At 40.1% G+C, this 17479-nt stretch overlaps 1 protein-coding gene across 1 annotated transcript in view; it reads left to right on the plus strand.

Annotated features, from left to right (window-relative positions):
- The window catches only part of PKHD1L1 (PKHD1 like 1), a 163549-nt gene that overhangs the window by 62003 nt on the left and 84067 nt on the right, over positions 1-17479 (plus strand). The window contains 11 exon segments of the mRNA XM_029063819.2: positions 2164-2296; positions 3095-3287; positions 3691-3833; positions 5332-5436; positions 5821-6009; positions 6929-7099; positions 7920-8146; positions 8459-9446; positions 11079-11327; positions 14641-14790; positions 16276-16450. Of these exon segments, the coding sequence (XP_028919652.1) occupies positions 2164-2296; positions 3095-3287; positions 3691-3833; positions 5332-5436; positions 5821-6009; positions 6929-7099; positions 7920-8146; positions 8459-9446; positions 11079-11327; positions 14641-14790; positions 16276-16450 (2723 nt within the window).

The following is a 17479-nucleotide window of genomic DNA, read 5'->3' on the forward strand; positions in this document are numbered from 1 at the left end:
AATCTCTCTTCTTCCCAACATATATCCTCCCAGACTGTTACTTCAACATTTGTGTGTCACCTAAGCATTTGGGTATTTACCTTCCCCTCTTCATCCCTCTGTTACACTTATGTGCATATCTTTATACTCTTTTCCAGAGTCAATAACTTCTCCAATCAAATGTTGCCTATTGGTGGATTTCCGACCCCAAAAGGTCTCACAGAGAAACAAAAGATTTTGGTTTCAAACTAATCTTACCAATAAAAATATCCAGTAGGAACCAGATCCAACTTATATTTTTTAACTCTATCATTTCATACTACAGTATCAATAACAAAGCCTCCTAATATAATCTCACCAATTTTTACAACAGTAGTGTAGCTGTTAATTGGTTTTGGGTTGTGGTCATTATTTTCCACCTGTCATTTGATTTGCCCTGTGTCGTCAATGCTAAACAAGCATCTTGTCCAATATTCAGGGGCATTTTGGCTGGTCAAATCAAACTTTTTCAATGGGCATATTCCACTCCCACCAATACTTTAGAATTCCCAACATTCCTAATGTTATTTCAGAGGCCCGTGGGCCCTCTGCATGTTTTGTTAAAAAAACAACAAAACTGCTTATTACCTCAGTTGCAAAATTCCTCATTGTCCAAAATTCTTTTTCTAGAAGGGTCTATCATCAATTTGAAATCAAACACTGTGCACTCTAAAAGGTTATTGTGAACAAAGGCAAAATCATGGTTATAGTGTCACATGAAGCTGATGGTAGGTAGACCCTGGGCAGGTGGTCCATCTGGTTGCTTCTCTTCTGCTTTTGGGGGACTTTTGGAACATATTAAGCACTCAATAAATACTATTGATTGATTATGACCAGGTCTTGAGCTAAGCCCCACGCTAAATGTTAACAACCAGCACCTGGTAGACTACGTGAGAAATAGCATGGCCTAGTAGATAAAACTCAGGCTTGGGAGCCAGAAGACTTGGGTTTGGATCCCAGCTCTGCCACTTGCCTTCTGTGTCGCCTTGGACAAATCACTTAACTTCTCTCTGCCTCAGTTTTCTCAACTTCAAAATAGGGATTCAATTCCTGTTCTCCCTTCTACTTAGGCTGGGAGCCCTATGTGGGTCAGGAACTGCGTTCAGCCTGTTGATCTTGTAGCTGCCCCAATGTTTAAAACATTGTTTGACACACATTATCTGCTTAACAATTTACTATTCTATATATTTTATTAATGATGTGTACGTATCTATAATTCTATTTATGCTGATGCTATTGATGCCTGTCTACTTGTTTTGTTTTGTTGTCTGTCTCTCCGCCCCCTAGACTGTGAGCCCATTGTTGGGTAGGGATTGTCTCTATTTGTTGCCAAATTGTACTTTACAAGCACTTAATATGGTGTTCCACACACAGTAAGCGCTCAATAAATACAACTGAATGAATTGAATGACTGAATAAACAAATATGTAAGAAGAAATTGTCACTGCCTTTTTTTAGAGCTGTCATTCCTGCTTTTAGTTCCAGATGATTGAAGTTTTAGCGCTTCTAATCATTTCTCTTTCCCTGACTGCTGCTTGGTAATGAGCCTGTTACACCCACTGTTTGCCCTGTTGGCAGTCAACTTTATTTTCTGGTGTCTTGACTTTTCCAGGGGACCAGCCTAATCCTCCTGCAGACAGCCTGTATATTTCTGCCAGTGTATGTAGCTCAATCTTGTAGACTGTGAGCCCATTGTTGGGCAGGGATTGTCTCTATGAGTTTCTGAATTGTACATTCCAAGCTCTTAGTACAGTGCACTGCACACAGTAAGCACTCAATAAATAAGATTGAATGAATGAATGAATGAATGAATGAATGAACCTGTTCTTATTCCGGATCACTGATTGGGCTGGCCTTGTCTTTCTCCAGCAATGGATCTCCAGCAGGGTCTCACTACTCTGGCTCCAGGGAGATGGTTCATTATGGGCAAGGAATGTCTGCATGTTGTTATATTGTACTCTCCCAAGTGCTTAGTACAGTGCTTTGCATACGGTATGCACTCAATAAATATGATTGAATGAATGAATGAATTCAAAACATGTACTGAAGTTAGACTTTTCTGTTGAGCTTATTCAATGGATTTTTCTGTTGATTTACAATGGCTGAACATGTCTCAGTAATACCTCTCTTTGATTTTAATTCTAGGGTCCTGAAGGAACTGTTGATGTCACTGTTTTTACTAATGGGTTACATGCAACCGTCAACAGTGCTTTTAATTATAGCCACCTGTGGACTCCAGTGATAACTGACTTCAGTCCCAAAACAAGGAAAGTCTTTGGTAAGGAATCTTCTGTGGCTACACATATATCTCCTGTGATAGAAAAATCAGAGATTTTTTAAAGAATAATTTGACCTACTAAACATTCATGTTTCATTCATTTCTACTACTGGCTTTGTGATAAATCCTCATCATTCTATTTTATTATACGCTATGTAAATAATAATAGAAGGAGCATGGTTTAGTGGATAGAGAATGGGTCTGAGTCAAAGGGACCTGGATTCTAATCTCGCTTCACCATGTGTCTGCTGTATGACTTTGGAAAAATCACTTAACTTCTCTGTGACTCAGTCACCTCATCTGTAAAATGGACCTAAGGCTATGAGCCCCTTTTGGGACAGGGACTGTGTCCATCCTGCAGCGCTACCACAGCACTTAGAACAGTTCTTGGCACAAAGTAAATGCTTAACAAGTACCATTACTATTACGATTATTATTATACTATCTTGGTTTCAAATCTTAGTTTTATTATCACACATTCATAAAGAGGTCATATTTAAGGATGATTTTGTCCATCTTGGGTACCTATCTATCTTTATCTGGATCCCCATCATTTGTTTCTGAAAATTTTAGGGTCTTTGAAACCAAATCCACTAGTTTGTTAGGTCCTGGAGGACAGGGGCCACGTCTACTTACTCCATTGAATTATCTCAAGTGCATAGCACAGTGTTCTGCAGATGTGCTCAATAAATGCCATTGATCGATTGAATCCCTTTAGTTCTTAAATTATCATTCCGACAATGCTTTTGTTTTGAAAATACCTCCTCTGAAGGCTTTTTCCTCCCTTAAAAATAACAGGAGAAGTAAATTTAACGATTATGGGCCACAACTTTGGGAATGAATTGATAGACAATAAGGTGTATGTTGGTGGAGCCACTTGTAAGATCGTTGAATGGAACTCCAGTGCTATTATCTGTCTTCTACCCAAATTATCTCCTGGACACCACAACATCTGTGTAGATGTTGGATATTGGGGTTTTGCATCTTCAAGGTAAAAGATGACACTTTCTAATCTCCTTCAGTGTGAGAATAAATGCTCAGTCATTTTGCAATATTAGGCAAAAATTAATGATTTCCATAATTACACTTATGTAGTTTGAATTGCTATCTGTCTCTCCTTACCTCCAAGTTCAGAAGTGGTTCAGAAACAGTCCACTCTACTGCAGATTCTAAACTGAGTAGATTGTTACTAAAATATTCTGCAACTATAAACAGTTACCTCTGTGCTTAAATCCAGTCTGAGCTGTGCCCATTAAAACAATTATGTTGTTTCAATTTAATTTATAGCATGTAATTAAATGTTAAATGTGTTCCTGTGTCCCAAAAGGTTTATCTGATGATGACAACCAATTGTCTGTGGAATACTAAATTAAAACTTTTATTTTCTTTTGTAGTGGAAAATTGAATGTTTCCATAGCCTATGTTTTGCAAGTGACTAACATATTTCCTCAAGGAGGCTCATTATATGGTGGAACACAAATCACCATTATGGGTTCTGGGTTCAGCAAAATACCAAAGGAAAACAGTGTGCTCTTTGGTAAGATTTTAATACATTTGTATTAAAAGAAAAATTTGATATTCTCTCAAATAGACTATAGCTGTGACAAACCTGAATGTTGTTACACAAATGTAATTAATACAAATCCTTCTTTTTTCAGTCAAATCTTATTTGTTCATTATTTTCTTTCTACATCAATGTTAGTGCTAGCTCTATAATAAAGTAAAATATGATATCAAGGTGGCATTGAGGGAGGAATTTCATTCAATTCATTCAGTTGTATTTGTCTACTGCTTACTGTGTGCAGAGCACTGTACTAAGCACTTTGAAGAGTACATTAAAACAATAAAGTCACATTCCCTGCCCACAGCAAGTTGACAGTCTAGAGAAGGGGAGACAAACATCAATAAAAAAAAGAAATACAGATGCATAAGTGCTGTGGGGATGGGAGAGGTGGGAAGAGCAGAAGAACTAAGTCGGGGTGATGCAGATGGGAGTGGGAGATGAGGAAAAGCGGGGCTTAGTCTGGGAAGGCCTCTTGGAGGAAATGTGCCTTCAATAATATTGTTTTGAAGGAGGGGAGAGTAATTCTCTGTTGGATTTGAGGAGGGAGGGCGTTCTAGGTGTTCAGTAGCAGAACATGGGCTAGGGATTGGTGGTGAGACAGGCCAGGCCAGAAGGAGGATGTGGGCTTGGGATAAGTGGTGAGACAGGCTAGATGGAGGCACAGTAAGAAGGTTAGCACTAGAGTAGTGAAGTGTGCGGGCTGGATTATAGAAGGGGACAAGCAGGGTGAAGTACGAGGGGGCAAAATGGCAGAGTGCTTTAAAGCCATTGGTGAGGAATTTTTGCTTGATGGTGGATGGATGACCACTGGAGCTTTTTAAGGAGCAGGGTGATATCTCCTGAACATTTTTACAGAAAAATGATCTGGGCAGCAGAGTGAAGTATAGACTGGAGTGGGAAAAGACAGGAGGCTGAAAGGTCAGCAAGGAGGCCGATGCAGTAATCCAGGCAGGATAGGATGAGTGATTGTATTAACGTGGTAGCAGTTTGGATGGAGATGAAAAGCAGGTTTTAGCGATGTTGTGCAGGTAGGACCGACAGGATTTAGTGATGGACTGAATATGTGGGTTGAGTGAGAGAGAGAGGTGCCAAGGATAACTCCAAGATTATGGGCTTGTGAGACAGGAAGGATAGTGGTGCCATCTACAATGATGGGAAAGTCAGGGGGAGGACACGAGGACAGAAATAGAAATTGGAATGGGTCAAGAAGAAAACAATAAAAATAAACAGAAAATAGCACATGGAAATCCAAACGATGAATCATTAAAACCTTTAGTTCAGGAAAGAGGTTATCTCTAGTTAATATAGGAAGTAAATATGAGATATTTGGAGTTCAATTTTTGCAGTGTTATTCCTATTCTGAATGGGAAAAAGATCTGTGTTGTATATGTAGCAGTTTCACAAGTCCAATTTTGTGAAAGCCTGAATATTTGACTGAATTAGTGATTTTTACTCATCTGACTCTCTCTAGGATCATTCCCTTGCCATGTAACAACTTCTTCAGAGAATCTCATAAAGTGCACTCTTCAATCAACAAGAAGTACATATAGAGTGACCAACAGTGGAAAACATTCAGGTAAACATTGAATAATAATAATATACTGATAATCTTTAAAATTATATAATTCTGTTCACCCAAAGAATTGGAAGTACTTAGTATTTTTGTTTTTGAGTTACAAACTTATCAAGTAGCTTGGCATAGATCACAGAATGGTGTTTTCTTCACAAGACAAGCAGTCTATTTGAAGATAAGTTTTTTCTAGCCTGTGAGAATTTCCCAACAATTGCTTTTATCTAAGTTCTAAATATTTCACCAAAAGATTGAATTGTACATATTACCAAGTTATGAAGCTTAGAGAGCATTATTTTCCAAGTTCTAGCTCTTCAGTAAGATTTTTAAAGGCTTCTCTTATTTTGCTGAGTGTAGATGTTTGAATCATCTCTTTGGTTTTTGCCCCAGTATATGGATTAGGATATGCATGGTTTCCAGCAGTCTTGGATGTATCTGTGGGAGACCGGGTGATATGGCAATGGCAAACTCAGCCTTTCATTAGAGGAGTAGGATATGGAGTTTTTTCAGTCTCCAGTCTTGGCAGCGTAGTTTATGATGGCAAAGGATTTACTAGTGGAACCAGAAGAACAAAATCTGGTAAGTATGTTTTTCCTTTGCTAGTTGGCATTGTCTCTTTTTTGGCCAATGCAATTACCTTCATATTGTATGTAATTTTATATATGTGTGTCTATATATATCACACACATATATATCAAGCAACAGCTCAAGTTACACCTATTGTTTTGACACATTCATTTTAAATATCAAAGCAACAGAGAAAATATATTGTGATCTAGGTAATGTAGCTTTCATTTTATAATTGGTAATCAATCAATAAATGGAATTTCTTGATCCCCTACTATTCACAGAACACTATATTGAGCCCTTAATATAGAGTCTCTGCCCTAAAGAAATATACAATCTAAAAGGGACAGGGAGATATAAATTATTTATAAATAATGGAAGAAGGAATAAAATGCATTTAAATAAACTATGTAAATGGCTTGTTAAGTTGGTATATATCCATTTATTCCATGAGAATCACAGAAGTCACTGGAAAGCAACGTTAAGATTTTAGTAGTATTAATTCCATTTCAGAAAATTGAAAATGAATTTTAAACTGTGACAAAGAAACCCTTTATAATTGGGTAATCTAATCCCTCAGCATCCATTAGGTCATTTGAGAAATAAAAATAATTATTATGATATTTAGTAAGCACTTATTATGTGACAAACACTGTACTAATCACTGTGGTGTCACTGCAGTGAATAAAAGAATCAAGTCAGACACAGTCCTTGTCCCACATGGGACTCACTCTCCAATGAGGAGGGAGAACAGGTATTTTATTTCCATTTTTCAGATGAGGAAATTGAGGCCCAGAGAAGTTAAGTGACTTGCCCAAGGTCACAGAGCAGGCCAATGGCAAAACCGGGACTTGATTCCCAGTACCATGCTTTTAACGATATATTGAGTTATGCATTTGTACTTTTTATCTTCATCTTTCTTTTGGGGCAGGTTCTTTTTCTTACCAGTTCACTTCACCTGGCATTTACTATTATAGCAGTGGATTCATTGATGAGGCACAGTCCATTTTCCTTCAAGGAGTAATTAACGTTTTACCAAATGAAGACAGGGACATTCCGCTGCACCTATTTATTGATGAAATTGAGGCAACATATGTTAAAGGTAAGAGAAATCAACCAACACATCTTAGTCTGATAATATGTAGTGAGTTCACTGATACTGATGGTAACTCATTGCTAAATCCCTTTTATCTTATAGGCAAAGTCATCATGCTGACCCCTTAACTTTTCATCAAAGGTTCCATTGATTATTATTTTTGTCGTCTCCTCTGGTAGTCTCCTATTTTTCCACTATTTTCATCGCTCTCTCTAATTTGTACATCTCTATCAACAGTTTTCTTCAGACAGTATGATTTTCCAAGAATTCCCTGTTCCTGAAGAGCATAAACATAGAAATCAGTAAGCCAGTAGTACTTACTGAGTTTCCACTTTAGCAGAAGACTGAACAAGGGGGCAGTTATCAAGAAAGTATATGACACTCTCTTTAGAAATTTACCTTCTGAAGGAGATTTGCATATAGGGGGTTAACACTTAGGAATAAGAGCCACTCTGAGGATAAATATATATACAAAATCCTTAGGAAAACAATATGGGGTTTAAAATAGATGTTGAGATACTGTATATGGCAAATGAACATTCCCTTACACAGAGGTGCCAATCTTTTTGCAATATTTAAATGTATATTTTAATTGAAGTATATATATATACTTATATATATATTTATCTCAGCATTTTGATACTTAGTATCTGGTGTATTGCAAGCTAAGAAGAACAGAGCCAGAGAAGGGAGTGGGTTTCTTCAGTCTCTTCACTCCAAACCCATTACCAGAGTCGAAACAAACCCAGTATAAAAATAGATATACTGATTGCATATAAATGTATATATTTTAGAGTTACTCCTATCTCTTGTCTTTTGCATTAAGGAGTACCAGAAATGTCACCCTTTGGAAGATCAGGGTCAGAGTGCATTGAACCAGAGCCTTTGTGTCCCCAGCTTGTCAATGGGATAGAGAATTCTCCTGGATTCTCCTTCAAGCTTTCAAGCTGTTCCTCCCCTTCCATCATCAATATTAGTCCATCCAGTGGCACAGTCAGAGACTTAATTACAATAACTGGAAGTGGCTTCAGTAATATCACATGTGCTCATGAGGTAAGAATAATGCATGATGAAAAGTTTTTTTGAGAGGGAAAAGTAATGAGTTATTATTTGAGGATGTTTTGGGCATAAACTTTGTAGCATCTTTCCGAGTCACTGTATAACAGCAGCTTACCAAGGTCTACATGTAAGCTTGAAAAGTGCATTTTATCGTAGGCTAGTTTTGTATTATTCTGTTACAATGGATATTGAAAATAAATTAAACTACAGTCAGTAATTTACAGATTATTTAGGTGTTCAAAGACATTTAAATTCCTTTTAGTGCTTAATGGTTGAGCAAGGATTTCTTATTTATTTCATTTTCAGGTTACAATTGGTGGACATCCCTGCATCACAAAAGGAGTCAGTGAAAATTCCATCATGTGCCAGCTTGACCCACAGAACTCCATGGACATAGGGATTGGGGAACTTGTCTCATTAACTGTCCACAACCTAGGTACCGCTATCAATACCTTGACCAATGAATTTGATCGCCGCTTTGTTCTTTTGCCTCATGTTGACTCAGTGACTCCAATTGCTGGATCAACCACGGGAATGACCCGAGTGACCATACGAGGCTCAGGATATGCAGCCTCTCTCAGCGATATAAAAGTCACGATGGGAGATTTTCCATGTAGAGTTGGGTCAGCAAACTATACAACTATTGAATGTGAGACTTCTCCTGCCCCGGAACATCTGGGAGATGTAAACGTTCAGATACGAGATGTCCTTGCCCGGTGCCCAGGGGCCTGCAGCTTTTCATATCTGGATGGAATTGCCCCTTCTGTAACAAGAGTGAACCCAATCGTTTTACAGACTTCACCTACAGAGGTTCTTATTGAAGGGGAAGGATTTGGAACCATCTTGGAGGATATTGCTGTTTACGTAGGACACATTCAGGTCACAGCTGCCAGTGTTAATGAAAAAAACATCACTGTTATTGCGACTGCTGTCCCAGCTGGAAGTTATCCACTTTGTGTTGTGGTGGCCACAAAAGGTCGGGCATTTGGAAACTTTGCAATCATCAGTCCTGCAGTGGCATCGCTAGCCCCGACTTCTGGAAGCCTTAGGGGTGGAACCATTCTGATTATCACAGGCAGTGGGTTCTGTCCAGGCAATACAACAGTGACCATTGGAAGCAATCCTTGTCTAATTGTGTCCGTTACTTACGATGAAGTTCAGTGTCTTGCACCAGCAAGATCAGCTTCAACTGTCCTTGTGAAGATTGTTGTTAATTCTGTCATTTATCCTATTTTGGCTTTCACCTATTCACTTGATGCTACACCGTTTGTTAAAGAAGTTATCCCAGCCAGAGGTAAGGTAAAGTTATACCCCTCAATATTGCAGAGTGGAATGGGTTTGGAGGCATAGGGAGAGAAATCCCTTAGCAGCCCACCACCACTTGTTTCTCCCAATTCTACTATGATCCATCACTTGGTCCATTACTGTGTCATTTTGGGTGGAGTGAGAAAGTTGGGCTGCAAGCCAGCACATTGGGAGTGGCAAGGCAGGTCAAGGTATAGGTGGTGATGTCTGCCTAGTAGGTAGCATCTAAAGTTAGAATAAGGGAAAGAAGTACCAAAATACTGTCCTAGTCAGTACATAGGGAATTTGGGTGAAGAGAGACAGTGAGAAGTTTCCCAAAATAGGAGAGGAAAGGTGGAGAAGGGATCTGATTTGGGATTTGATTTATGTGTACTGATTGGCTATAATATCGAAGGCAGAGCATACGTAAGCTGGAACAAGTTGGCAAATGGTGTAGGATGTATTGCTTAGTTTTACATTGGGTGCTTGTATCTGATCTGTACTTTTTCATTTGCAGTTTGGCAGTCCTGATGTCAGATTTTCTGATCCTGCAGTGATATTCAGGGGAGGGTGAATGATACATAGTTGGAATGAATTTGGTTATTCTACACTGTTACCATTTGAATATTTAGCTATATAATTATTTAGATATGTCTTGCTACTCCTACTGATAATAATAGTAATGTTGATAATAATAGCAATAATGTATTTTAAGCACTTACAAGGTGTCAAGCCTTACTAAGCCCTGGAGCAGCTACAAGATACTTCAGTTGCACACAAATCCTGCCCCTCACCAGACTCACAGTCCAAGTAGAAGGGTGAACAGATATTGAATCCCCATTTTACAGAGAAGGAAACTGAGACGCAGAATAGTTAAGTGATTTGCCCAAGGTTAAACAGCAGGCAAATGGCAGAGTTGGGATTAGAACCTAGGTTTCCTGTCTCCCAGGTCCAGGCTCTATCCACTAGGCCACTTTGCTTTTCTTTCTATATTTTGGAACCCATTTTTTAAATTTATAAAATATAGCACTCCTTTAGTCTCAGAATATAAATGAAGAAGTCTCTCTATTATATGGTAAAGGCCTTAGTTCACTCACAGTGCTATTTTCTGATATAATACTGTTAGGGGATTGGGGATCATTCTTCTAACAATGTACGTCTGGCATAGTGGATAGAGCACAGGCCTGGGAGTCAGAAGGTCATGGGTTCTAATTATGGCTCTGCCACCAGTCAGCTGGGTGACCTTGGGCAAGTCACTTCACTTCTCTGTGCCTCAATTCCCTCATTGTCAAATGGGGATTGAGACTGTGAGCCCCATGTGGGAAGAGGACTGTGTCCAACCCATTTGCTTGTTTCTACCCCAGCCTGGCACATAGTAAATGCTCAACAAATACCATGCATATTATTATTATTAGAACAAATTCAGTGCTGAAAGAAATGGTAATGTGCCTGGACATGGCATTAGTCAAGGCATGTGGACTCTAATGAGGGTTTTCCTTTACCCTAGGATCATCAAATACACCATCTTCATGTCATAGGTTAACTCAGTGTATATACATGTGTTTAGTTCTTGTGCACCCGTCAGATTATGTGTGTCTATATATCATAACAAGCATATAAATAACACCTTTTTATCTTAAAGGACTACCCGGAACAAAGATTCAAATTACTGGATCGTCTTTGGGTTTCGACGTCTCCAAGATTTTAGTAACAATAGATGGTATTCCATGTAATGTCACTCATGTGAATGACAGCCTCTTGCAGTGCACAGTTGGAAAACATGCTGGTGGAAACTTTCCTGTTTTTCTACATCATTTGACAAAAGGTTATGCGGAATCCACTGCTATCTTCGAGTATCCACTGACTATAGAAAATATTCTTCCAAGAGAAGGTATTCATCAGACTTAGGGAAATACAAAGTTTAGCTATTGATTTTTAAAAAAAATATGTGGAGTTAAATCCTGACATCCACTGGGGAATGTTTGTGATTATACTGGGACTAAATGATGATGGTGGTATTTGGTAAGTGCTTATTATGTGCCCAGCACTGTTCTAAGCGCTGGGGTAGATACAGAGTAATCAGGTTGTCCCATGTGGAGCTCAAACTTTTAATCCCCCTTTTACAGATGAGGTAACCGAGTCACAGAGAAGTTGTGGTTTGCCCAAGGTCACACAGCAGGCAAGTGGAGGAGCCAGGATTAGAACCCACATCCTGTGACTCCCAAGCCCGTGCTCTTCCCATTAAACCACGCTGCAGATGACATCAGCAATAACATTTTCCTGAGCTGCAATATCTAGGCATTTTGGAAATTTTGGAAGCAGTTTATTTCAGTCCCAACTGAGAACTTTTTTTTTATGGTACTTGTTAATTGCTTACTATTAGCCAGCACTGTACTAAGCATGGCAGGAAGTATAAGATAATCAGCTTGGACTCAGTCCCTGCTCTTTCCACTAGGCCATGCTGTTTCTCTTCTTCAAGGAAGTAAGTCCTTAGGATTTATTGTAAACTCCAAAACCTGTTATTCATTGCAGCTTTGTCTTCCAGTCAAGATTTGCCTTTGTTACTAGAAATGTCCAGGGTTGACAACTAATAATAATAATATTGGTATTTAAGCGCTTACTATGTGCAGAGCACTATTCTAAGCGCTGGGGCAGATACAGGGTCATCAGGTTGTCCCACGTGAGGCTCACAGTTAATTCCCATTTTACAGATGAGGTAACTGAGGCCCAGAGAAGTTAAGTGACTTGCCCACAGTCACACAGCTGACAAGCGGCGGAGCTGGGATTTGAACCATGACCTTTGACTCCCAAGCCCGGGCACTTTCCACTGAGCCACGCTACTTCTCTTAGTCATAGTCTAAACTAGTCTTTAGTCAGTAATAATCGTAGTGTTACTAAACTGCAAGAAGAAATAACAGCCAAAGCAGTTGTAAGTAGGAATAGCAACAGTAGTTAGGATTTATTGACAACGTACTGAATGCAGTGTATTCTAAATGCTTGGGAAAGTACGGAAGAATTACAAGACACATTCCTTATCCATAAGTAGCTCCAACAGGGAAGGCAGATCTAGAACTATTCTCAAGCAGAGGAATCCGGAAGCCAGTACTTTTTTGATATTCATTCATTCATTCATTCAATCGTATTTATTGAGTGCTGACTGTGTGCGGAGCATTGTCCTAAACGTTTGGAAAGTACCATTCAGACAACAGAGACAATCCCTGCCCAACAAGGGCTCATAGTTGAAAGAGATAGGTAGCAATTAGATGTTTCAAAGACCATAAGTCCTTCTAGACTGAAAGCTCCTTGAGGGCAGGAAATAAGTCTGCCAACTCTGTTGTACTGTTCTTGCCCAAGTGCTTAGTACAGTGATCTGTTTGCACTAAGGACTCAATAAGTTTGTATCTAGACTGCAAGCTCCTCGTGGCAAGAGAATGTGTCTCATGGTGTAGTGAAGCAGCGTGACTCCGTGGAAAGAGCCCGGGCTTGGGAGTCAGAGGTCACGGGTTCTAATACCGCTGTGCCACTTGCCTGCTGGGTGTCTTTGGGCGAGTTACTGAATTTCTCGGGGTCTCAGTGACCTCATCTGTCAAATGGGGATGAAGACTGTGAGCCCCACATGGGGCAACCTGATTACCCTGTATCTACCCAGCGCTTAGAACGGTGCTTTGCACATAGTAAGCGCTTAACAAATACCCACATCATTTTTAGAGAAGCAACGTGGCTCAGTGGAAAGAACACAGGCTTGGGAGTCAGAGATCATGAGTTTGAATTCCAGCTCTGCCACTTGTCAGCTCTGTGACTGTGGGCAAGTCACTTAGCTTCTCTGTGCCTCAGTTACCTCATCTGTAAAATGGGGATTAAGGCTGTGAGCCTCACAAGGGACAACCTGATTACCCTGTATCTACCCCAGCACTTAGAACAGTGCTCTGCACATAGTAAGCACTTAAATACCAACATTATTATTATTAGTGGATGGAATACAGGCCTGGGAGTCAGAAGGTCATGGGTTCTTCTCCCAGCTCCGCCACTTATCTTCTGTATGGCCTTGAGCAAGTCACTTAAATTCTCTGTGCCTCAGTCACCTCACCTGTAGAATAGAGATTGACTGTGAGCCTTCTGCGGGATAGGGACTATGTGCAACCCGATTTGCTTGTAACCACCCCAGCGCTTTAGTACAGTGCCTGATACGTAGTAAATGCTTAATAAATACCATAATTATTATTGTTGTTATTTTTAATTGGTTGATCAAAGGTGTCTCATAGAATTGATCAAGCAATCATATTTATTGAGCACTTACTACATGCAGAGCACTGTACTAAGCACTTGGGAGAGTACAATACAACAGAATTAGCAGACACATTCCCTGCCCGTTAAGTGTAGCAGTGTGTGGTATGGGGAGAGGCTGGAGGCAGGGATTCCAACCAGAAGGCTGAGACAAGGTCTACCTATGATATGACAAGAACTTGGACCAGGATGGTGGCTCTTTGAAGGAATAGATTTGAGAAATGTTACAGAGGAAGAATTGGTAAGATTTAGCAGTTGATTTGATGTGAGGGCTCTGAGACATTGAGGAGTCAAGGATAATGCCAGTACCATGAACTTCAGGGACAGAGAGAATGGTGAAGTTATTAACAGAGATAGAAAAGTTGTAAGGAAGGCTGGATTTAATTGGAAAGATGAGAATTTCAGCTTTGGACAGTTTTTGTTGTTGTTTTTTGTTTGCTTTTTAGTCGTATTCATTAAGTATTATTAAGTGTCAGGCGCTACACTAAGCATGAGGAAGTATACAAGATAATAATGTACGACATAGTCCCTGTCCCACATAGGGCTCACAATCTCTTCTTTTATTGTATTTGTTTAGCACTTACTAAGTGCCTGGCACTGGTGTAAGCATTGGATAAGTATGAATTTACCAGGTTGGACACAGACAGGGCTTTACATGGGGTTCACAGTCTAAGTAGGAAGAAGTACAGTTGAGGAAACTGAGAAACACAGAGATGTTAGGTGATTTGCCCAAGGTCACACAGCAAGCAATTGACAGAGCTGGGATTAGAATCCCAGTCCTCTGACTCCCAGATCAGCTCTTTCCAGTACATCATGCTGCTTCTGACAGTTGAGTTTTTCTTCCTGCCTTGATTTGTTTTCACCAATAGACAATTTATGTTTTGTTATAATCAGCTTCCTTTTTCATTTTGTATCTGCAGGCAGTTTTGGTGGAGGTCTAACAATGACGGTCATAGGCTCTGGATTTGATCCACAAAAATCAATGGTTCGGATTTGTAGTTCAGATTGTGAAGTAAACAGGCATCGGTCTGAATCCGGTACCCTATTCTGTGAAGTGCCATTGAATAATGGTAAGTTGTAATAAAGGATAATGATAAGTCAATAATCAAGAGGAACGAGGAATCCTAGATCTCAGCTCCCAAACCTAAGAGAAATAGAAAATGATATTGGCTAAAGAGATACTTTACAATAATAATATTGAACTGTATTTTTAAGTATTGATGTCTAAAATGAAACCCCTTTTCAGAACTTTTTTATTTTGCATCAACGCCAGTGCTTAGTACAGTGCTCTGCACATAGTAAGTGCTCAATAAATACCATTGAATGATTGATTGGTGGAAGATTTGCAAGACTTATAAAATTGATTGCTTTTCAGGAACTAGTTTAAAGTCTTGTTTGCTTAATATTTAAATGTGTTTTATGCGTATAATCTCAAGAACTGGATTACAAATCTCATACAGGGTCTACTGTTCCTATGCTGAGGAGCAGTGTTTCCAAGTGGAAAGAGCACGGGCCTGGAAATCAGAGGACTTGGGTTCTAAGCTCAGATCTGCCAGTCGCCTGCTGTGTGATCTTGGGCAAGTCACTTAACTTCTCCATGCCCCAGTTTCCTCACCTGTAAAATGGGGATTCAATATCTGTTCTCCCTCCTGCCTAGACTGTGAGCCCCATTTGGGATAGGGACTGTGTCTGACCTGATTATTTTGTATCTACCCCAGAGGTTAGAACAGTGCTTCACATGTAGTAAGTGCTTCACAAGTACAATAATGATGATAATAAGCATGGTATTTGTGCCAAGCACTATACTAAGCATGGGGGTAGATGCAAGATAATTGGATTAGACACTGTGTCTGCCCCACTTGGGGCTCATGACATAAGGGGGAAGGAGAACTGGTATTGAATTGCCATTTTACAGATGAGAAAAACTGAGGCACAGAGAAGTTAAATGACTTGCCTAAGGTCACTCAGCAGGCACGAGGTAGAAAAGGATTAGAACCAGGTCCCCAGAATCCCAGACCCATGCTTTTCCACAAAGCCTCACTACTTCTCTATCAGACAATAGGAATAACTCTGTACTTCCTTGAAGCTTCTGGAAAGACTAGAGGCACCATTTTACAGTATCTGATCAATCAGTCAGTCATACGATTGTGTTTACTGAGTGCTTGCTGTGTGCAGAGCAGTTGATATTCTGTAAAACAAAATAAGAAGTTAAGAAGTCTAGATTAAGATGTCTAGCTGAACTAAAATACTCATTCTCCTTTCGAGAATTTGGAGCCTCCAAATTTGAATTAGGGATTTGAATAAGTCCACTTTGTATTTAAGGCTCCGGTTGTATGAATTACTAAAACAATGCTGATGTTCACGGATAGGTGGAACAGATTCTTATAATACTGAGTATTCCAAAGACAGAAGACATTTCTAGACTTTTTCAGTATTAGAGTTCACTCAGAATTATCCACTAATTTTTAATGACCCTTTCACTCTTTCTTTCTTCAAAGTGGTGTAGACTTTCTGAAAAGTCTAACTGTAGCATTCCATGTGTTCCCTTCTCTAAGGAAGTGGCCCTCAGCATATCTGTGAAGTGACAGTTGCCAATGGGAAGGACTTGTCCCAATTAAATGCCGCCTTTACATACAGCTCATTACTGACTCCAATTATCACTTCAGTGGCTCCTCGGAGAGGAGGAACGGCAGGAGGCACCAGACTTACAATCACGGGATCCGGATTCAGGTATTACTCTTGTACTCACTGAACCTCCATCTCTTCTAACTCACTACCAACTCCTTGCCCACGTCCTGCTTCCAGCCTGGAACTCCCTCCCCATTTACATTTATATCCTTTCCCTTGATGACCAAATTGCTAGCTGAGAACTGTTTCCACCATGACCATCTACTCCAGTTCTTTCTCACCTGTCCCGCCGTCGGCCCCTGGCCCACGTCCTACCTCTGGCCTGGAAGGCCCTCCCTCCTCAAATCCGCCAAACTAGCACACTCCCCCCCTTCAAAGCCCTAATGAAGGCTCACCTCCTCCAAGAGACCTTCCCAGTCTAAGCCCCTCTTTTCCTCAGCTTCCCCTCTCCTCCACGTCGCTCTGACTCGCTCCCTTTGCTCTATCCCCCTCTCCCTGGCCCAAAGCACTTGTGTGCATATCTATATATGTACATATCTATAATTCTATTTATATTCATGCCCGTTTACTTGTTTTGATAAGCCCGGTGTGGGCAGGGATTGTCTTTCTCTATTGCTTAATTGTACTTTCCAAATGCTTAGTACAGTGCTCTGCACATGGTAAGCACTCAGTAAATACGATTGAATGAATGAATGAACCCACATATTCAATCCATCACTAAATCCTGTCTGTCCCACCTTCACAACATCACTAAAATCTGCCCTTTCCTCACCATTCAAACTACTACCACGTTAATACAGTCACTCCTTCTGCTCCGCCTGAATTACTGCAACAGCCTTCTTGCTGACCTCCCAGTCTCCTGTCTCTCCGTGTCCATATTTCACTCTGCTGCCAGGATCAGTTTTCTAAAAAAATGTTCAGAACATGTCATGCCATTCCTCAGAAAACTCCAGTGGTTGCCCATCCACCTCTACACCAAACAAAAACTCCTCACCTTTGGCTTTAAAGCACTCAATCATCTTGCCCCCTCCTACCTCACCTCACTACTCTCCTACTACAACCCAGCCCACACACTTCTCTCTTCTAATGCTAACCTTCTCACTGTGCTTTGATCTCACCTATTCTGCCATC

This window comes from Ornithorhynchus anatinus, chromosome 4, assembly GCF_004115215.2.
Source record: "Ornithorhynchus anatinus isolate Pmale09 chromosome 4, mOrnAna1.pri.v4, whole genome shotgun sequence".
NCBI classification, from domain to species: Eukaryota; Metazoa; Chordata; class Mammalia; order Monotremata; family Ornithorhynchidae; genus Ornithorhynchus; species Ornithorhynchus anatinus.